The sequence below is a fragment of the Palaemon carinicauda genome, chromosome 20 (assembly GCF_036898095.1).
Source record: "Palaemon carinicauda isolate YSFRI2023 chromosome 20, ASM3689809v2, whole genome shotgun sequence".
In the NCBI taxonomy this organism is placed as follows: Eukaryota; Metazoa; Arthropoda; class Malacostraca; order Decapoda; family Palaemonidae; genus Palaemon; species Palaemon carinicauda.
Genome location: NC_090744.1, coordinates 95,255,023 through 95,277,630, shown reverse-complemented (window position 1 = coordinate 95,277,630; position 22,608 = coordinate 95,255,023). Strand labels below are relative to the sequence as shown.

The following is a 22,608-nucleotide window of genomic DNA, read 5'->3' as shown; positions in this document are numbered from 1 at the left end:
TTGTTCAACTTAGAAACATTTGCTCCAAGTTTGAACTTTTGAAATTCTACAGATATAACTACCTAATTAGCAATATCATTCCACAACATGGTCACAGCTGGAATAAAACTTCTAGAATACTGTGTAGTATTGAGCCTCATGATGGAGAAGTCATTACTATTAGAATTAACTACATACATAGTACTATGAAATGGATGGTACTGGGGAAGATCTGAATGTAAACGATGGTCAGAATTAAGAAAACTCTTGTGCAACATGCATAACGAGCTAATTGAACGATGGCACCAGATTAATATGTAGATCAGGAATAAGAAATTCAATAGACCACAAAGTTCCTAACAAAAAAATTAAAATGAGAATCAGCAGCTGAAGACTAGACAGGAAAAAAATACTTGAAACAAGGTCATCATCATCAAGGTAGAATGAAAGCTATAAAACTTCAGAATAGATTGGTCACCAAAAATCTTGTAAGGATTTCTCAATAAACCAATTTTTTGTGCGATTGAAGACGACACTGGCTTAGTTTGTTTCTCAAAAGTAAATTTGCCGTCCAGAATCACACCTAAAATTTTAAGTCATATATAGTTAAAGAAACATTTTCAATGTTGAGATCCAGATGTTGAGGAGCCACTATCCTCGACCTACTTACAATCATACTTTGAGTTTTGTAAGGATTCAACTTCATGCCTCATAATTTACACTATGGACTAATTTTAGCTAGATCTCTATTAAGGGATTCAACAACTCGAGATCTACATTCAAGAAATGGAACTGATGCAAAGATAGTAGCATCATCTGCACATGCAACGAGCTTGTTTTCTAGGCCAAACCACATGTCATGTGTAAATAGTATGAAAAGTAATGGCCCAAGAACACTACCCTGAGGAACACCAGATATCACATTCCTATACTCACTATGGTGCCCATAGTTAAGGATGAGAGTGAAAATGCCTGTCCTTTTTTCCTCTTTCAGGAATTCCCCTTCCATGGGGCCCAGCGGGTGAACTGTTATGTTGCTAGAATGGACCTTGGTGCAAGTAAGTTACCATCCATCCATCCATATACCAAGGCACTTCCCCCAATTTTGGGGGGTAGCCGACATCAACAAGAAACAAAACAAAAAAGGGGACCTCTACTCTCTACGTTCCTCCAGCCTAACCAGGGACTCAGCCGAGTTCAGCTGGTACTGCTAAGGTGCCACAGCCCAACCTCCCACATTTTCCACCACAGATGAAGCTTAATACTGCTGAGTCCACTACTGCTGCTACCTTCGCGGTCATCTAAGGCACCAGAGGAAGCAGCAGGGCCTACCGGAACTGCGTCACAATCGCTCGCCATTCATTCCTATTTCTAACACGCTCTCTTGCCTCTCTCACATCTATCCTCCTATCACCCAGAGCTTTCTTCACACCATCCATCCACCCAAACCTTGGCCTTCCTCTTGTACTTCTCCCATAAACTCTTGCATTCATCACCTTCTTTAGCAGACAGCCACTTTCCATTCTCTCAACATGGCCAAACCACCTCAACACATTCATATCCACTCTAGCCGCTAACTCATTTCTTACACCCGTTCTCACCCTCACCACTTCGTTCCTAACCCTATCTACTCGAGATACACCAGCCATACTCCTTAGACACTTCATCTCAAACACATTCAATTTCTGTCTCTCCATCACTTTCATTCCCCACAACTCCGATCCATACATAACAGTTGGTACAATCACTTTCTCATATAGAACTCTCTTTACATTCATGCCCAACCCTCTATTTTTTACTACTCCCTTAACTGCCCCCAACACTTTGCAACCTTCATTCACTCTCTGACATACATCAGCTTCCACTCCACCATTTGCTGCAACAGCAGACCCCAAGTACTTAAACTGATCCACCTCCTCAAGTAACTCTCCATTCAACATGACATTCAACCTTGCACCACCTTCCCTTCTCGTACATCTCATAACCTTACTCTTACCCACATTAACCGAGCACTATTCTACTGAGTCGAAACATTTCCACCATTACTTCCTCAAATTCTGTTGGTAAAACTAAGTAATTTGCTAAAGACAATTACGCATGGAATAATTTCAGCACTTTTTTCTAACTTCCCTCCTTACTATGACAATCATCGAGGTCTCACACTGATCCCTTTCTCTTGCATAATGTTAATAAGATCCAAAATATATAAAAAAAGCAAAGAAGAAGCCCTAGCATTAGTTCTATAATGAATAGATTGAAGAATAGATTGAAGAATAACTGTCTTATGTCTAACTGTAAACACTGTAACAGGGAAAATCTGGAGGATGAACATTTTGATGCAATGCACAGAAACATTTATCGCCATCACACCTGTTATTGTATATTCGATGGAGAAGCTCAGCTGGAAAAGGAACATGGTGAAATTCTTCTACATCCTCTACAGCATTATCGTGAGAAAGGAGGCCACAGTGATAGAACCAGAGGACTACGTTTATATGGAGCATAAGAAGTTCTACTACTTGGACTCGACTTTCAAGTTCCCCAGCACCTAGAATAGAAAAGTAAAATATGCTAAAATACAATAAAGAAAACATGAAATATAAATAAAATCTATTAATTGAATCCATTTCTTTCAACTAACTTGACATGACAATACCAATTCAAGTCACCTCTAGGTGAAGATTACATAGAAAAGCTAATATTCAATAAAAGATTTTCAGTATCAGAACCCTTATGAAAATGGTACAACAAAGCCACAAATTTTCCTTTCAAACAGCTAACTCAAAAATTTGTTCTAATGTGAAAAGGGAACCTTGATGCAAAGTAAACCTGTAGTAAAGTCATTGGCCTTTAGAGAAAGAGCCATGAAGAACATGAACTAAAGCTAAAAAAGGAAGCTACACTGAAGAAAAGCTCCATAATGTCTAGTTAAAGGAGAAAGATATTTTCACGAAAGCGTTACCTTGTAGTGTTATCAGGTTTGTTTGGGCACAATCACGTATGGCGGTGATGACAGTTGTCAAAGATGATAGACTAGTTAAATTCTGATGTAATGCTAGAATACTTGAGGAGCTCATCACTCCAGAGTCTATGTCAAACATAGGCATACCTGAAATTCAAGATACTGATTAGCAAAAGAAAACTAATGCAATTACTAAACTAAAATTTTACATAATACTAACATCTAATATATATCATAATAAATCTAACATTACCATAACTTACACAAACTGTCATTTGCCGATTTCAAGGAGCAAACACGTGACCATGACCATTCCAGCAAAGATGGCAATGAACATCCCAAATTTGTGAATCTCCCTTCTGCAAATTCATTGACACACTGCAACAAAAATGACACCAGCTGCTCATCCAAAGCCACTGTAAGAAGAGCTTCACGTTCCAACATCTGTAATTAAAAAACAAAATATAAAGCACTGGTTTTATTACCAAAACTAATTTCACCAGCCCACTGGGATAAGATTCTCAGCTAAACACATTTAATTTAAACATTATTGCCATTGTCATTATGCAGAATATAGTAAATTAAAAATATATTCATATTTGTAATAAATTGAAAGGCCATTTTCTCAAGCTAGAAAACCAAGTAATTCATTCCTCACCATTGACGACCCTGAACTTGGTGGAGAATCGTGGGCTATTAGACCCGAAAACAGACACATGGAATACGCTGCTTCTGGGTTAACAATTGCAGACGGCCCACAACTTGTGAGATAGTTCAATGCTGCCTGTTGAGCACTCTGACACTGATACTCCATCAAACCTTCATTAGTTAGCACATAGCAGTCTGCAATGAGTAAACAAAAGATAACCATTACTATTAAGAAAAGGAAAACATAAGTCTTGCAAAGTTAAGCAGCCTATTTAGTTCATAACATTTGATTTATCAATCATCTTCGGGGCAATGAGATACAAGGTGTATAATTACTTAGGCTAATTAGTAAGCCTGGAATAAATTAAAATGACGAGTTTCTTATATCATTTCAATCACCTCAGTAAGTTTAATATTAATTTGTATCTTTCATGGATTAGTTTCAATCCTATCAACCACCTGTATAGGAGCCATTTGGATTCTCCCTTAACATCCTACTAAGCTGAAGTGGGATTTTCTCCCTACAACCCTTTCACCTCAGAGAGCAATACAGCCCCACGTAACCTCAAGTGGGGCTATTGAGAGAACTTGCATAAAGATACAAATCATGTTCTAAACTACATCATAACCAGACAGGGCCTAAGCTTCCACTTGCATAAGGGAATATATTTCCTATTCTTCCCTTAACTAGTTTATTATGTAGTTGTCATTTCACATTTCCTCTATTCAGAAAAAAAAAAGCTATTAAACATATTTCTCCTTAAAGCAGCCTGGGGTGGGAGTGGGAGAGGGAGATGGGAAGAAAATTGAAAATACCCCATTTACATATATCCATATCCATATACCAAAGGCACTTCCCCCAATTTTGGGGGGTAGCCGACATCAACAAGAACAAAACAAAAAAGGGGACCTCTACTCTCTATGTTCCTCCAGCCTAACCAGGGACTCAGCCGAGTTCAGCTGGTACTGCTAGGGTGCCACAGCCCAACCTCCCACATTTCCACCACAGATGAAGCTTCATACTGCTGAGTCCCCTACTGCTGCTACCTCCGCGGTCATCTAAGGCACCGGAGGAAGCAGCAGGGCCTACCGGAACTGCGTCACAATCGCTCTCCATTCATTCCTATTTCTAGCACGCTCTCTTGCCTCTCTCACATCTATCCTCCTATCACCCAAAGCTTTCTTCACACCATCCATCCACCCAAACCTTGGCCTTCCTCTTGTACTTCTCCCATCAACTCTTGCATTCATCACCTTCTTTAGCAGACAGCCATTCTCCATTCTCTCAACATGGCCAAACCACCTCAACACATTCATATCCACTCTAGCCGCTAACTCATTTCTTACACCCGTTCTCACCCTCACCACCTCGTTCCTGACCCTATCTACTCGAGATACACCAGCCATACTCCTCAGACACTTCATCTCAAACACATTCAATTTCTGTCTCTCCATCACTTTCATTCCCCACAACTCCAATCCATACATCACAGTTGGTACAATCACTTTCTCATATAGAACTCTCTTTACATTCATGCCCAACCCTCTAATTTTTACTACTCCCTTAACTGCCCCCAACACTTTGCAACCTTCATTCACTCTCTGACATACATCTGCTTCCACTCCACCATTTGCTGCAACAACAGACCCCAAGTACTTAAACGGATCCACCTCCTCAAGTAACTCTCCATTCAACATGACATTCAACCTTGCACCACCTTCCCTTCTCGTACATCTCATAACCTTACTCTTACCCACATTAACTCTCAACTTCCTTCTCTCACACACCCTTCCAAATTCTGTCACTAGTCGGTCAAGCTTCTCTTCTGTGTCTGCTACCAGTACAGTATCATCCGCAAACAACAACTGATTTACCTCCCATTCATGATCATTCTCGTCTACCAGTTTTAATCCTCGTCCAAGCACTCGAGCATTCACCTCTCTCAGCACTCCATCAACATACAAGTTAAACAACCACGGCGACATCACACATCCCTGTCTCAGCCCCACTCTCACCGGAAACCAATCGCTCACTTCATTTCCTATTCTAACACATGCTTTACTACCTTTGTAGAAACTTTTCACTGCTTGCAACAACCTTCCACCAACTCCATATAACCTCATCACATTCCACATTGCTTCCCTATCAACTCTATCATATGCTTTCTCCAGATCCATAAACGCAACATACACCTCCTTACCTTTTGCTAAATATTTCTCGCATATATACATATATACATTGATAAAACTATTAACTGACATACACTTCTCAACTGATTATCTCTTAATACAGAATTGTGAAAAAAGCAATATTCCTGACCTATATTCATGTTCTCACTTATAAAATTTATTAAAAAAAAAAAAAAAACAAAAGTCTGGGTAGACACGCATTTATGATATAAACAGCACAAAATATTCGTAAAAATGGCAGCAACTCTTACCATATGAAAGAGAAGCAGGAAACCAATCATTTTCAGTACAAGAATGAGACATGTGGCGTGCCCAAGATGCAGGTTTAGGAGCAGCACCTAAAACCACCTCTGACAAGCTTCCATCCGTACTACAGCCAGGAACACGATCCAGCATGTGAAAACTCATGAAAGGGCACAGGTGGTTTTCTAGTAGTTTCAGGTTTGATGGCATCTGAGCCTGGGAAGAAAAATGAGAGAAAACAATTCTTATTTGTATATAATCCCTTAAAAAAATTTCCATATAAATTCTTATATTCATTTAAACAATCAGCTCTGAAGAAACTGACTAAATTCCTTACCTTAATAGCAAAATGTCTTCTTAAACAATTGAAAATCCTTATGAATTGAATAAATAACTAGACAAGATTCAAGATTTTAACATGATATATTAAACGGAACCTGAGTTCATATCTTACCATTACATTCCAAGATGAAATTAAGAAAATCACATTTATGTTTAACAGTTCAATTTGTACGACAATATTCCTATGGGGATTGGATCATAAACAGTCATTCGTCATTAGATAAAAAGTGAAGTACCATTAGGTTACACAAGCTTCCCTTCATTACCAAATAATATTTTTGGTTTGTCTTAATGTTTAAAAGCTCTAGAATTTATCCTACATCATTTGCAATGAATTGAATGTCTTCAAGTTTTAATCCTAAGGTCTGGTCAACTGAATATTTGTCAATCAAGTAATTACCTGATACCATTGATTTATGTCAAATACAGCCAGATAGTGGCTGAGTTTAAGGGATCCCTCGTCTAGTACTTTCCCTGCCCATCCAAAGAAGCACAGACTCTGCTCAGGAACTGGCCCAGCTGGAAATACAAAAAAAATAATAGAATGCGGTACACAATTGGAACAGGAAGTAAACAAAGATCATCTAAAATCTCTATAGGGTTTTCATTTTCATTCCAAAAGTTTATTATTATTATCATCAATTTTAATAGCCAAGCTACAAACCTTGTAGGAAAAGCAGAATTCTACAAGCCCAAGGCCTCACAAATATTTTCATTTCCATCATATTAATCACAAGTAGTTTTTAGCTAGAAATTAAAGTACTGCATTTTCATACTGAAAACTTTTAATAAATTCATCCAAAAAAAGCATCAAGCCTAAAAAGAAAGCTTATGAATATGTTTATAATGTAGCTACAAAACAAACAGGTCTATTGATAAACTAAGGTGTTACTCTATTAAAATAAAGGATAATTTATGAGAATAACTTACAGTCTTCATCTGGTGTGGCTAGGGTGGAAATTCCAGCAGATGCCCCCGGGGTCATGGTAGAGTTATGTATTGCCTGCTGAACCGTCATGGCAACAAACACACAGCTGGGTAGAGGAGGCTGGCCCTTAAGACCTAGTCCCCCCGTAGCAGTGAATTCAAATCTTGGGGAAATAGACGCTAACCCTTGATACCAGAGGCCATGTCCTTCTATCCAAAGTTTCTTATCGTAATTCATGGCATACATGGTGCATAGTGCAGCCATAGGAGTCTCCCTCTTATGTTTCTCTTGCTTTTCAATATGTCCATCTGTCAATATACATAGAGCATTAAGATATAGAAAATTTTGAAGTTATTTTGTCTAATAATGTATTTCTGGACTACCGTATCTGGGAAAATTATACTCAATTTTATCATTTCTTAAAACAGAATTCTTTTTTTTAAAACAAAAATACAAATAAAATTCTTTTTCTGGAAATAGGCTAAAGCTGACGAAATCTAGTATTTATACCTGTACTGCATAACTAAACGTGAAAAAAATTGGGGAGCACATTAACTTTATATAGATCAATATATTGTTATTTACACACAAATATGATAGACCAATTTGTCACATTTCTAAAATATTTACCATATAATCAGCCCTCAATCTTTGTGGGAGTTAGGTAACAGAGACCGCCATGATAAAAAAAAAGCCAATAATTATTGGTGCCGCCGGGTCAGTGCACTAACTAATACCCCTTAATCAATCAGCCACTGTATATCGAATAACTCCCTAAATCAAGCACTACAGTGTTTTCAAGTAGTCCACTTACGTTAAGTGTTCAGTAGTGCCCAATTTTTACATCCTTTCCGTCATAAACTCCAAAATCATCTAAATAAAATAATTCTAAATATCATTCTATTCTTTTCACAATCCCAATTCATTAAACTTAACGATTCAATTATATAGCATTGAGTTTAATGTTATCAATAATTTAGTAAGTAGGATTTTTACTATTCCCAAAAATTTTAATCTATTATACCTTCAATTTATTTTTTTCCCTTTTATAATTTTCATTTAATTATATCCCATTAATATATTTTGAATCTTTCTTGTGCAAGTTACAAACATTGTACTGTAGTTTAAATACATAGAATGGAAAGGCACGACTACTCCACATTTAGTACAAAATATCACAAAATTTTTCCATTCTTTCTTCTTTTCCAATTTCCTTTCCATTTCTGCTATTCATACATTTTCATTGTTCATTCACATCTACGTTTATTACTTATACCCTTTCTTATTGCGTATTATCGTTATTCCCTTTCTTATTTCTTCTTATGCTCTTCAATACTTCTCACGAGGTATGTATTAATCTTATCTAACAGAGATTTTGTAATGACAAATTTACAGCATTAATCTTTGTATATTGTTTCCAATATCTTTCTTTACTTTCCCTGAACACTTTAACCTTGACTGATGGAAAGGCAAGACTACTCCACATTTAGTACAAAATATCACAAAATTTTTCCATTCTTTCTTCTTTTCCAATTTCCTTTCCATTTCTGCTATTCATACGTTTTCATTGTTCATTCACATCAACGTTTATTACTTATATCCTTTCTTATTGCGTATTATCGTTATTCCCTTTCTTATTTCTTCTTATGATCTTCAGTACTTCTCACGGCGTATGTATCAATCTTATCTAACAGAGATTCTGTACAGTATTGACAAATTTACAGCATTAAACTTTGTATATTTCCCACATCTTTCTTTACTTTCCCTGAACACTTTAACCTTGACTGAGCAACACCTGGGAGTATTACTCTACTTATAGTCACTATACAACCTGCGTTACATTGATTTGTTTGATTGTTAAAGAAATGTTTTTTCTTTACCTATTATTTGTTAACAGAAAAGTATGAACTTTTTTTAAACTTCTGAAGATAGCATAACCCATGTATATGAATATGTTCTGTTCTACTTTTCATTTATTTTCAGTTAAAAAGCAAAGAACCAGACAGAACCAATGGTCAGGAAAAAACCTAAGTTATCATTAACTATTTGACTTCAATGAGCTAACTGGTTGCAAAATGAAAATTAATTTCTTGTTTGCCATGGTGCCTGATACTGGAATTAAAAATTAATATTTAGCACAACTAAATAATACCATGTAATGGAAACTTATCTTATATATGAAAATATAATTTATGATTTTCATTATGCATATTATCAAATATTTAAAGACTATACGAGTCTCTTTTAATAATTTCCATTATTAAAATTTATTTTGAATGGATTTATCGCAGAATAGTTTACAAATGATGGCTATACAGTTACGCATATTTGCTATTTTACAATCATAATTATTAATGTTATCCTGGGTAGCATAAGGTTATACAGGACAATAGAAAATGTAAAAAGTTAAGAAAAGAAACGGAGAACAAGAAAGTCACACTAGGCAGAAATCTTAACCGTGACGACTCCAAAAAGGTCCGTAAAGAATTATATTTTAATTCCTCACATTTTTTAAATCTAAATATGCGGGATATTTGAATCCAAGAAGACTGGGGCCTGTCTGGAATTTGATTATAATATTCTTGATTTTCCTGAAGTTATTATTCCTTACATTGTGTTACGGTATGGTACTCTATATGGGTGCGATACTAAGTGTCAAGTTGTTATTAACCTTTTTACCCCCAGGCTATTTGGAACTTTCCAACCCTTAACCCCCAGGGGTTATTTTTTTTCAAGCACATTTTGCAGTACATCTTTTTTTTTAATTGCTCTAACAGCCTTAATTTTTGTCATAGAGAGGTCAGGTTGGTCTCATTCTCTTGGAAAATGCCTGAAGTTTCTCAAACAATTATCAAAAATATGCAAAAAAAAATGTAAATAGCAGTTTTTTGCAAGGACGTACCGGTACGTCATTGGGGTTAAAGGGATGAGTTTTGTGAAACGTACCAGTACGTCCTTTGGGGGTAAAAGGGTAAAGCATCACTACAATATGATTGACATCCTTTGGGGGTAAAAGGGTAAAGCATCACTACAATATGATTGACAAAGTTTTTCAAGTATCAAGTTGTATTTAAACATCACATCAATATGATTTACAAAAGAAAAGGTTAAAAAACTATATCAAACTGAAAATAAAAACTAAATAATCAGAAATGAGGCAACCAAGTTCAGTGGAACATAAACCTAACCTAATATAATACAATACATATACAAACCTGCAAAATTCCAACTCCTACAAAGCCACAAGTAAACAAAGTTCTTGGGATCATTTTCTGGCTCTTGACATGCAAAAGAATGCACTGGTGGGACATTATCCTCATAAGGACTTGTACAACTGGAATGAAAAATAAAGGATTTAGCAACATTAAGTACTCGAGATCTTCCACAAATATCTTACAATAAATAATAACCTTAGAGCTCAATTAGTACAATTCTTTTATCCTTATAATGCAGTTTCTTAGCTTGATGCTTTCATATTATTATTATCATTATTATTACTATCCAAGCTACAACCCTAGTTGTAAAAGCAAGATGCTATAAGCCCAGGGGCTCCAACAGGGAAAAATAGCCCAGTGAGGAAGGAAATAAGGAAATAAATAAATGAAGAGAACAAATTAACAATAAATCATTCTAAAAAAGTAACAACGTCAAAACAGACATGTCACATATAAACTATTAACAACATCAAAAACAAATATGTCATAAATAAACTATAAAAACATTTGCTCCAACTTTGAACTTTTAAAGTTCTACTGATTCAACTACCCGATTAGGAAGATCATTCCACAACTTGGTAACAGCTGGAATAAAACTTCTAGAGTACTGCGTAGTATTGAGCCTCATGATGGAGAAGGCCTGGCTATTAGAATTAACTGCCTGCCTAGTATTACGAACAGGATAGAATTGTCCAGGGAGATCTGAATATCACACAAACAATATTTAGACGACTAAGCTTGCGAAGTTCAGCTAATTACATCATTAATTATGAACCCTGACCCAACATAACTTTTCAATTATTTACCAAGGCAACTATCACACAAGAATTTGCACATCTTTCAGAAAGTGAACACATGGAGATGATATTGCTCTCAGACCTGTAACACATTCCAGAATAAAGCAGTCCATTCAAATGAGGGATTCCATTTTATGGATCCAAAAAGTAGCTCTGATGAACAGACATAAGAATATAATTAAATTGATGAAAAGTAAAATGCAAATAGAAGAGAACTGCAACCCAATGGGACTTAAGTCTAAATACCAAGGCTGTATGGAATACCCCTAATCTTTACAGTCATCCACATGGTATTACTGCACTTGAGTTTAAATTTCAATTCTGAGAAAGTTTCATCCTAGACTTGTATATAGACATAAGGTCCATACTCATACTAAGAAAAAATAAAATTTACTCATAATATATGAAAAATCATAAAAAAGGGAGAAGACTACTGTATTTGAAAACTTGTTCATTGACAGTTACTATAGAAAAGTACTTACTCTATGGTTAATGTTGAAAGATTAATGATCTGAAAAGCGCCAAAATTATAGCCGACAACAAGAGACGCTAATTGGGGAATAAACTTGATTGCTGTGATGGTAACAAGATGACTGGATGTCTCAAACAAAATACTATCATCTGGCCCAATAAGCTGAAATCGACCACCATGACTCATACCATCTGAAAATGAACAAGAAAAATAATAAATTGACATCAATCAGCTTTCATGTTTCATAATGAAACATTTAGAACATCCTATATAATAATTAGGTACACAACAGGCAACCTTCTCATCTCCCACATTCCTTTGTAATAGTTACCAAACATCCAAATATGTGCACAGTATCAGTATTTACTCAACAATTTAAAATTTTTTTGGAATACAATTAATTTTATAAATAATTATTTCTTAAAGAAAATCCATTTCTCAAAACCTGTTGTATTTTACTTTATACTCTATCACAACATACAAACTTGATAAAATTGTAGGTGTCCTAGTAAAGGACAAAAAATTGAAAATCATTATTCACAAATGTTTAAACCTATTATTCAAAAATGTATAAACCAGTTATGAGTTATGGCAGTTGGCAATATAGGAAGTTATTTGGATACTTTAACCTGAACTGAAGAGGAGAGAATACAGTATGCATTATAAAATAAAGTGGCTGAAATTGTAGGACATAAAAATATAGTAAGACTTATTATAATCATCATTAACTGAGTGCTACATTAATACTGTCAAACTGGAGAATGTTAAGAAAAAGACAAAACAAAAAGTTGTGATCTCAAGGAGACTAATAAATCCTTAAGTTCAGGCCAAGCTATGTTCAACCTGCATGCTTTCAAAGAGAGTGGTGAAAGAGGCTGTGCTCAGGCCTAACAACAGTAAGTGTAAACATGAGTTAATTACCTTAAACTATTATTCTTATAAACAGAAAACATTAATTAACCCTTTTACCCCCAGGCTCTTTGGAAAATGCCTGAATTTTTTCAAAAAATTATCAAAAATATGAAAAAAAAAATTTTATAGCATGTTTTTGCAAGGACGTACCGGTACGTCCATGGGGGTAAAGGGATGGGTTTTGTGAAACGTACCAGTATGTCCTTTGGGGGTAAAAGGGTTAACACACAGTAATGTACATGAGATTTAGTTGTGGCGAAGGGTATGTTTTGATAGGCATATATTTTGTACGTCTGTCTATGTTTGCAATTTGCATAATTCAGAAACTATTTGACCGAATCTCACAAAATTTGTTGGGATGATTGGTCATTATCCAAGGACAATTTGATTAGATTTTGGGAGATTGGGTCACAGGTCAAGGTCACGAAAAGGTAAAATCTCTTTTTGCAATATCGTAGTCAATTTTTATCCGATTTGCATGAAACTAGTGCCAAACTGCGCATAATTCAATTGCCTATCTTGTGATTTGAGTGATATGGTTAAAGGTCGATGTCAAGGTAAAATAAAGTCATTGCTATATAGTGGTCAATTTCATCAGATTTGCATAAAACTAGCGCCAAACTGCGCATAATTCAATTGCCTATCTCGTAATTTGAGTGATATGGTCAAAGGTCAATATCAAGGTAAAATAAAGTCTTTGCTATATAGTGGTCAATTTCATCAGATTTGCATAAAACTAGTCCCAAAATGTGCATAATTCAATCACCTATCTCGTGATATACATGGTAAAGGTCACAAAAAGGTTAATGTCTATTTGCTATATTGAGGCCAAATCTTGTGAAATTTGGTGGGATGATTGGCCATGATCCAAGGACAATTAGATATGATTTTGGAAGTGATTGGGTTAATGGTCAAGATCACACACACACACAAAGTCTTCTTTGCTATATCGTGGTTACAATTTGCATGAAACTAGTGCCAAAATATAAATGAAACTAATGCCAAATTATAAAAATATGCATAATTCAATTGTCTATTTTGGTGTCAATATATCAATAATTAATTTACACTAATCAAATGCTAATCTTATTAATATCAATTCCAACATGTTGAAAACCTAATCATATGAATGAAAGCTAGGAAAGAAAGGAGCACATATATTAACTCAAATAAAAGTAAAGGAACCTCTTACCACTTAAACACATAGTTAGATGACATTGCTGCCTCACCACACTGATACGATTACGTTCAGCTTGCGGATCAGGCGTTGCAACGCTCCTAAGGGAAGCTGGTGACAATTCATCTGACGTCACTTTGTGACCTAGAAATAGATAATTTAATCTGTAAGTCATCATAAATTCAAGAACATTATTTCAAGAAGACAATCTGTTCTACAGTACCACAGGTGGATACCTTTAAGGGGAACATCCGCTATGGGTATGGACATATAAACTTTCAGATACCAAAAATCGAGATATTACTTCTATCTATGGCAAAACATGTCGTACGTGCCCTTCTAGAAGTTTCTGGCGTTAATTCTTATATATAAAGAAGATGTAGCGGTTTTTTAAATGGTTACGTCATTCTACTTGCGTCTTCTGCTGAAGATTATGAGGGAGGTGCTTTCTAGATCCCGCAAAAGCTAAACCAAGCTACAATAAGGCAGTTGGCATCTCCTGACACCCTCACCTTGAGTGACCAATACCCCTAATAGGGGGGGGGGGGGGGACTTGGGGCCATGCTTGCGGTAATAAGTAGAAATTGTATCAGGTAAGAGTGTTAGTTGTTCTTCAAGTAATTTAGACTTGTTCTAAATAAGTATCGATAATGATATTTGCTAATGAGAGCTATAATGCCTTGCTTTCGTTCATGCTCTCATAGAAAAAGTTTGAACTTCGATATCTCAAAACTATAATTATTGCCATTCAAAACTTTTTCTCTCTATTTATCAGCCAATTTCAGATCCAAATACATCGTTGTAAAGAAGAATAAATTTACAATATTTTCTACGGAGGAATTTTTTCTAACGTTTTCTTTTATTTTTTAGAATTTTTCCAAATTTTAAAAATATGTAAATATATAAATATTTATATAAAATAAAATACTGAAAATATGGAAAATTCCTCCAGCCATTTTGTTTATATTGTAATAAAAAAGATTCGTGGAAATTTTTAGTTAATTCTATTCAGTACTTTTTGATAAAAATTGAATTTAATCTTTTTTGGTTTAATAGTTTTTATTCATTAAAAAAAAATAATAGGCCGAATTCAATGAAAATTGCACAGATTTATCCTTGTACAAGTAAGTATAACATATAGAAAAATTTGAATATTCCAGTAATAAATAACGGTTTTGGATTCAATGCAGATGCTCCCCTTAAGGATATTCCAAACAGGTGAAAATTCAAGCAAGACAAATTAAGATCTGTAGCAAAGATAAGTTGGATTAGGAAGAACAAAGATATAGGGAAAAAAACAAGTGATATCAAGCAAACCAGATAAAAGTGATTAAATGCTGCAGGTAAGTTATAACCTTGTCTACATTACATATAAAAAAGTAGAAATTTGGCCATACCCTCATACAGGGTCTGCATTCACAATCTGTTAGTTAGTAACAATCCTGTCAAAAATCATGTCTATAAGAATTTCCAACCAATCCTTTGCCTGCGCAAACACCGAATAGCTTGACCCCTTATTTCTTTACACATTCTACTCTTTCCTCATACACCTGATAACATTAGGGAAATCAAATAATTCTTCACTCAACTGGTTAGCTATCTTCATTGTTCAGTGGCTACTTTGCACTTGGTATGGGGTAAAGAGACTCTTTAGCTATGGAGGACAACACTCCAAAATCAAACAATTGTTCTCTAGTCTAGGGTAGTGCCATGGTCTCTGTACCATGGTCTTGCACTATCTTGGATAGGAGTTCTCCCACTTGAGGGTAAACTCAGACACACTATTCTATGTTTTCTCTTCCTCTTGGATTTTTAAATGGTGCATTGGAAAGGCTTAACAGAAGTGCCATAGATGGCTGATGGTTTATTGAGCGGTTGTCTTTGATCTTCATGAAGAAACCATGCCATTTCTTTGAAATAAAGGCAGTAAAAATTCTGAACATTTTGAAAACAGGGAATATCTATTATCTCTGTCATACCTGACAGATATATTCACACACATTAATGAACTTACTATGCAAGGGACAGGGATGCATACAATAAAAATGATAAAAGTTTATCTGCCCTCGCTGAGAAGCTTCCAATGTAGATAAAGCACATTGAAAATGGAAAGCTTGCTAGCTTTCCTTCTCTTGATGAGGCTACTATTACTGAAGATGAGCTGCCCATTGTGAATAAAGTAAAAGAACCTTCACAATACCAGTTTCAGTCCAACCAAGGCTGTTTTCACTTTAGAAAAGATTCTGTGCAACAAAGATGGTTACGAGATCCATTTTCTAACCTTGATTTCATGGATGATGATGATGATATAAGAGATGATCTAGTGGAGTAACTAACCAATAACAAAATCTAAATAAAGTTTGAAAAAAAAAAAACAACTGGATATGTTTTGGTGTGCATAACTCAAAACACCCCACAGTTAGCAGGGAGAGCTTTGAAGGTCCTCATGCCATTTACAGCTGTATAATTTTTCAAGGCAGGTTTGGATAAAAATTATGACATATGTAAGACGTTTTCAAAGAAATAACCTAGTATGAACATCATCACTAATGTGAAACAAGAGCGCCACTAAAAATGTGTTGATGTGCACTATGTACTGTAGTAAAATTTATAATCATTATTATAATGTGCATTTTTTGTATCCTACTAGTTGAAACTTGTCATTCGATACCCGTTCACTGATTGAATACACCGAATGATTTCTAAACAAGGTTTGTGTCACTAAACCTTATCATATGTTTTTATTGTATTTATATTGGATAGAGTACAAGAATATTTTCCGAAGTAATAAGGGGTACAGGTATTGGAAAAGGTCAAGAATCCCAGCTCTATGGTATTCATATCCAAAACTATCATTATTGTCCTTCCTTCTGTCAAAGTGGCTATCCTGGAGGGTACTAAACCCACTCATGATGAGTTGGCTCTGCCATAGTGACCAATTTTATAAAATATTTTGTATTTAATCTATAAGTTGGAACTTTATTTTCATGTATAATGAGACTTTCTTTTTGTTTTTTATTTCCTATTCTGTCTGGAGATAAAACGCAAAATCCAGTGCCAGTGCATCCTAGACTTTGCATGTGTTACCTGATGTATTGCAATATTTGTGGACTATTTTCCCTTTCGGAGCCCTTGGGCATGTAGCATTCTCCTTTGCCAAGTAGGGTTGTAGCTTGGCTAGGAATAACAAAAACAACAGTAGGTGGTATCTATCCCAGGACCCCTAGCTCTACTCTACATGCTACAATATTGCCCTAAGGCATGACAGCCATCCCCAATCACGGCAGCTGTAAGAGGGCAATGCAAACTTTAGTGTCCTAATCCTTCCTCTACCCAGCATCCTGGACTGGATAGGTTGGGGGAAAAGGGTGAAAAGTTGTCTAGATCTGGTCCTGGATGTCGCAGGAGTCTTCTTCAGCGCCAACTTCAGGAAAGAGACAGGGTTCGATGGTCAGCCATAGAAGAACTCGGAGGAGGCACAGGTCAAAAAATGGTAGGAGAGAAGAGCTAAAATTCAGCAAAAGCTCGGGCATTACCACATTCGAATCCAGACAATCTCTCAGCCTTCTTCTGCTTACCAAACTCTACACACTGGAGAGGTGGCCCCGATTGCACCTGTCACAAGGGGATTACTATAGCCAGTTTGAGGCACTAGAGAAATATGTATGTAATGCACAGAAGCCAATATCAAAGTGACTGCTCAATGGCCTGTTGAGTGGGCAGCGCTTACACATCAACCACCAGCTAATACCATTACCTTTTTAAAAGACATGCTCCAATAGAATCCTCAAGAACAACACCAGTATTAAAGTAACACAAGGACAAATTGTATTGCTTCCACACAAAAATAAACTTGTTTTAGTATTACAAAAAGAAAACATCATGGGTAGATACTATACCTCCTAAATCGAGGGCTAAATCAAGCAAATGGAGAGTGCCATGTGCAGTTCCAACAACAATAATACCATGCCATGGCCGAAGTTCAGGGGCTAAAGTACCAGAGTCAATGCTCACTTCTCCTCCCGACACCATCGCCAAGGATGTAACCTTGAAGAAAATAGAATTTCAATAATCATTCCTTTCAAATTTATCTTTTTAACAAAAATATGCAATTCTCTAATAAGAAAAAAAAAACTATTGAACTCAAATTAATAATTACAGTATAAATAAATCTTCCTAAATAGAATCTGTCACAGAACTAATGGTATTTATAAAAGTGTCTTAAACTTTATGATTTTTCCAGGAAACAAGTCAATAACAAATAATTTTACAAAAATATTCATAAACACTAAATTCTATTAATTGAGGCACTTGACATTTAGCAAAATGTTTTAAGGAATAAATCTTTTTAGTTTTAACCAATTGAGGAATTGTGCTACATGAACCAATCTAATGGGTAATTTCATATTTACTTTCTATTGATTGTACAGAAAAATCCACAATGGATACTTCAGCAATAATCTAAAAACTATTTTACATCAAATACAGTACAGTAATTATTTCTTGTCAACAATTCAAAAAGTTGCAAATGTGTTAAGTGATTAACATTCCTCATAGAATACAAACTCAAGAGTCTTTTACAGAGATATCTTATTCACATGAATCTCTCCGATGTTCGCAATGTGACAGCTGAAAAAACAGTGTAAAGCATGTAAGCAAAACCTCAGGAAGTAGTAGAGGATAGGAAATACTCTCACACCTCCAGCACTCAAGTTCTTATACACAACTGGGAGCAACATCTTGAAAAAGAATAATCAAGACCGATTTACCTTATGTGTGAAATGGAACACTCTTGTTACTCTTGAAGAATGGAGAGACAAGAGCGCTACCAAACCCTGCACAGCACGATCAGCACCAAGATCCACTCCAATAGCTACCTGTGACACTGTTCCTAAGCCCACACCACATACTGTTGTTACCTGAAATCATTCAAAGTGCCATAGAATTAGGTCATAATGGAAGGGCAAATCTTAAGACTAGCCAGTGATAGATATGAAAACAATTTTCATTTTTACATTTTCAATGTCTTTTCATTCAAGACTGTTTAACAAAATATTTAGTTAGCATCTAGATTATCAAACAAAAAGTTAAATTCAACAGAGCAACATTCAAGATAACACCCCCCCCCCCCCTTATAAGAAATTAATAGTTAAATATTACATTGCAAAATTATATCTCAATTGTCGGAGATCCTATCAATTCTGGGAATGTTCTTCATATCTAAGTTACTTTGCCCAATGAATGACACAAGAGTATTGTAGAATTCAGAAGCTATGTTTTTATAATATGAAATAAATACTGCATAACTTGATAATATCCTAACATCCATAAAAAAATCCTAATGTCCTAATATGTATAAAAGCAAAGCTTTGTTTTACCCAAGTTCTAGCAAAAAGCTGAGAGGCTACTGAAATGTGCCTTATATATAGTACAGTACTGCATATAGCAGTACCAATTTAACAATAGAACATACACAAATTTTCAGGTATGGGATAACTGACAAGAGTACTGGTACTGTAACTTACAATGTCTGCAAAGACACACTATACTGGAGCAAGTACATTTTTCAAAATGTTATTTTCATTAGTAAAATAAATTTTTGAATATACTTACCCGATAATCATGTAGCTGTCAACTCCGTTGCCCGACAGAATTCTACGGGAGGGATACGCCAGCTATCACTATACTAGAAGGGGGTGTACTCACAAGCGCCACCTGTGGCCAGGTACTACAGTACTTGTTGTTGACGCCACCTCACTTTTTCCTCGGTCCACTGGTTCTCTATGGGGAGGAAGGGTGGGTCAATTAAATCATGATTATCGGGTAAGTATATTCAAAAATTTATTTTACTAATGAAAATAACATTTTTCAATATTAAACTTACCCGATAATCATGTAGCTGATTCACACCCAGGGGGGTGGGTGAAAAACCAGTGTACAAGACTAAAGGATAGCTAAGTATCCCGTATTTCATATAATCAGTTATCCACAATAACAATGAAATAATAAGTACCTGGTAAGGAAGTCGACTTGAACCGTTACTCTGCCTTTAATAAGATCGTCTTCCTTACTGAGCGCAGCGTTCCTCTTGGAAAGCTGAATCAACTCAAAGGTGCTAAAGTATACAGGGCTGCAACCCATACTAAAGGACCTCATCACAACCTTTAACCTCGGCGCTTCTCAAGAAAGAATTGACCACCCGCCAAATCAACAAGGATGTGGAAGGCTTCTTAGCCGACCGTACAACCCATAAAAAGTATTCAAGAGAAAGGTTAAAAGGTTATGGGATTATGGGAATGTAGTGGCTGAGCCCTCGCCTACTACTGCATTCGTTGCTACGAATGGTCCCAGGGTGTAGCAGTACTCGTAAAGAGACTGGACCTCTTTGAGATAGAATGATGCGAACACTGACTTGCTTCTCCAATAGGTTGCATCCATAACACTCTGCAGAGAATGGCTCTGTTTGAAGGCCACTGAAGTAGCCACAGCTCCCACTTCATGTATCCTTACCTTCAGCAAAGCAAGGTCTTCTTCCTTCAGATGAGAATGTGTTTCTCTAATCAGAAGCCTGAATAGTAAGAAACTGAGTTCTTAGAACTTGGAAAAGAAGGTTTCTTGATAGCACACTATAAGGCTTCTGATTGTCCTTGTAAAGGTTAAGACCTTTTTAGATAGTACCTAAGAGCTCTAACTGGGCAAAGTACTCTCTCCAGTTCATTCCCCACCAAGTTGGACAGGCTTGGGATCTCGAACGACTTAGGCCAAGGACGTGAAGGAAGCTTGTTTAGCAAAAACCGAGCTGCAAGGAACATGTAGCCGTTTCAGATGTGAAAACAATGATCCTGCTGAAGGCGTGGATCTCACTTACTCTTTTAGCTGTTGTCAAGCACACGAGGAAAAGAGTTTTTAATGTGAGGTCCTAAAAAGAGGCTGATTGGAGAGGTTCAAATCTTGATGACATAAGGAACCTTAGGACAACGTCTAGATTCCAGCCTGGAGTGGACAACCGACGTTCCTTTGAGGTCTCAAAAGACCTAGGGAGGTCCTGTAGATCTTTGTTGGTGGAAAGATCCAAGCCTCTGTGGCGGAAAACCGCTGCCAACATACTTCTGTAACCCTTGATCGTAGGAGCTGAAAGGGATCTTACTTTCCTTAGATATAACAGGAAGTCAGCAATCTGGGTTACAGTGGTACTGGTTGAGGAAACTGCATTGGTCTTGTACCAGCTACGGAAGACTTCCCCTTGAGACTGATAGATTCTGAGAGTGGATGTTCTCCTTGCTTTGGCAATCGCTCTGGCTGCCTCCTTCGAAAAGCCCCTAGCTCTTGAGAGTCTTTCGAAAGTCTGAAGGCAGTCAGACGAAGAGCGTGGAGGTTCGGGTGTACCTTCTTTACGTGAGGTAGACGTAGAAGGTTCACTCCTAGAGGAAGAGTCCTGGGAATGTCGACCAGCCATTGCAGTACCTCTAAGAACCATTCTCTCGCGGGCCAGAGCGGAGCCAACCAACGTCAGCCGTGTCCCTTTGCGAGAGGAGAACTACTGAAGTACCCTGTTGACAATCTTGAACGGCGGGAATGCATACAGGTCGAGATGGAACCAATCCAGCAGAAAAGCATCCACGTGAACTGCTGCTGGGTCTGGAATCGGAGAACAATACAATAGGAGTCTCTAGGTTATCGAGGTAGCGAACAGATCTATGGTTGGCTGACCCCACAGGGCCCAAAGTCTGCTGCAAACATTCTTGTGAAGGGTCCACTCTGTGGGGATGACCTGACCCTTCCGGCTGAGGTGATCTGCCATGACATTCATACCGCCCTGAATGAACCTCGTTACCAGCGTGAGCTTTCGATCTTTAGACCAGATGAGGAGGTCCCTTGCGATCTAGAACAACTTCACGAAAGAGTCCCTCCCTGCTTGAAGGTGTAAGCCAGGGCTGTGGTGTTGTCAGAGTCCACCTCCACCACTTTGTTAAGCTGGAGGGACTTGAAGTTTATCAAGGCCAGAAGAACCGCCAACAACTCCTGCAATTGATGTGAAGTGTCCTTTGCTCCTGATTCCATGTTCTCGATCATTCCTGTCCGTCCAAAGTCGCACCCCAGCCCGTGTCTGATGTGTCCGAGAGGAGACGGCGGTCGGGTTTCTGAACAGCCAAAGGTAGACTTCCTTGAGAAGAAAGCTGTTCTTACACCACGCGAGAGAAGACCTCCTCTCTTCGGAAACAGGAACTGAGACCGTCTCTAGCGTCATGTCCTTTATCCAGTGAGCAGCTAGATGATACTGAAGGGGGGGAGGTGGATTCTCCCTAACACGATGAACAGGGCCAGCGATGAAAGTGTCCCAGTTAGACTCATCCACTACCTGACTGAGCATCGGTTCCTTCTCAGCATGCTCTGGATGCCTTCTAGGGCTTGGAAGATCCTTGGGGCCGACGGAAAAGCCTGAAAAGCTCGACTCTGAAGATCCATACCCAGGGAGACAATGGTCTGGGATGGGATGAGCTGAGACTCCTCAAAATTGACCAGGAGGCCCAGTTCCTTGGTCAGATCCATAGTCCATCTGAGAATCTCCAGACAGCGACGACTTGTGGGAGCTCTTAAAAGCCAGTCGTCTGACGGAGCCGGACACAAGATCATGGTACTGCTGCACAGTCTGTGAACTGTCAACCATGGGGAAGCGAGGAAGTACAGTGACAACCCGAAGCTGTCTAGACTGTCTGGGTCGTACAGACAACTCCTTATCGGG

The 22,608-nt window shown here is 37.1% G+C and overlaps 1 protein-coding gene across 4 annotated transcripts in view; it reads right to left on the bottom strand.

Annotated features, from left to right (window-relative positions):
* The window catches only part of LOC137614325 (protein ELYS-like), a 138,594-nt gene that overhangs the window by 82,919 nt on the left and 33,067 nt on the right, over positions 1-22,608 (bottom strand). For all 4 annotated transcript variants that reach the window (XM_068344082.1, XM_068344084.1, XM_068344085.1 and 1 more), the window contains exons 3-14: positions 18,635-18,784; positions 17,765-17,912; positions 13,881-14,009; positions 11,787-11,967; positions 10,508-10,626; positions 7,295-7,600; positions 6,765-6,883; positions 6,031-6,238; positions 3,600-3,784; positions 3,205-3,385; positions 2,942-3,088; positions 2,350-2,527 (exon numbers count right to left, since the gene is read on the bottom strand). In XM_068344082.1, the coding sequence (XP_068200183.1) occupies positions 2,350-2,527; positions 2,942-3,088; positions 3,205-3,385; positions 3,600-3,784; positions 6,031-6,238; positions 6,765-6,883; positions 7,295-7,600; positions 10,508-10,626; positions 11,787-11,967; positions 13,881-14,009; positions 17,765-17,912; positions 18,635-18,784 (2,051 nt within the window). The remainder of the gene's footprint in view (positions 1-2,349; positions 2,528-2,941; positions 3,089-3,204; positions 3,386-3,599; positions 3,785-6,030; positions 6,239-6,764; positions 6,884-7,294; positions 7,601-10,507; positions 10,627-11,786; positions 11,968-13,880; positions 14,010-17,764; positions 17,913-18,634; positions 18,785-22,608) is intronic.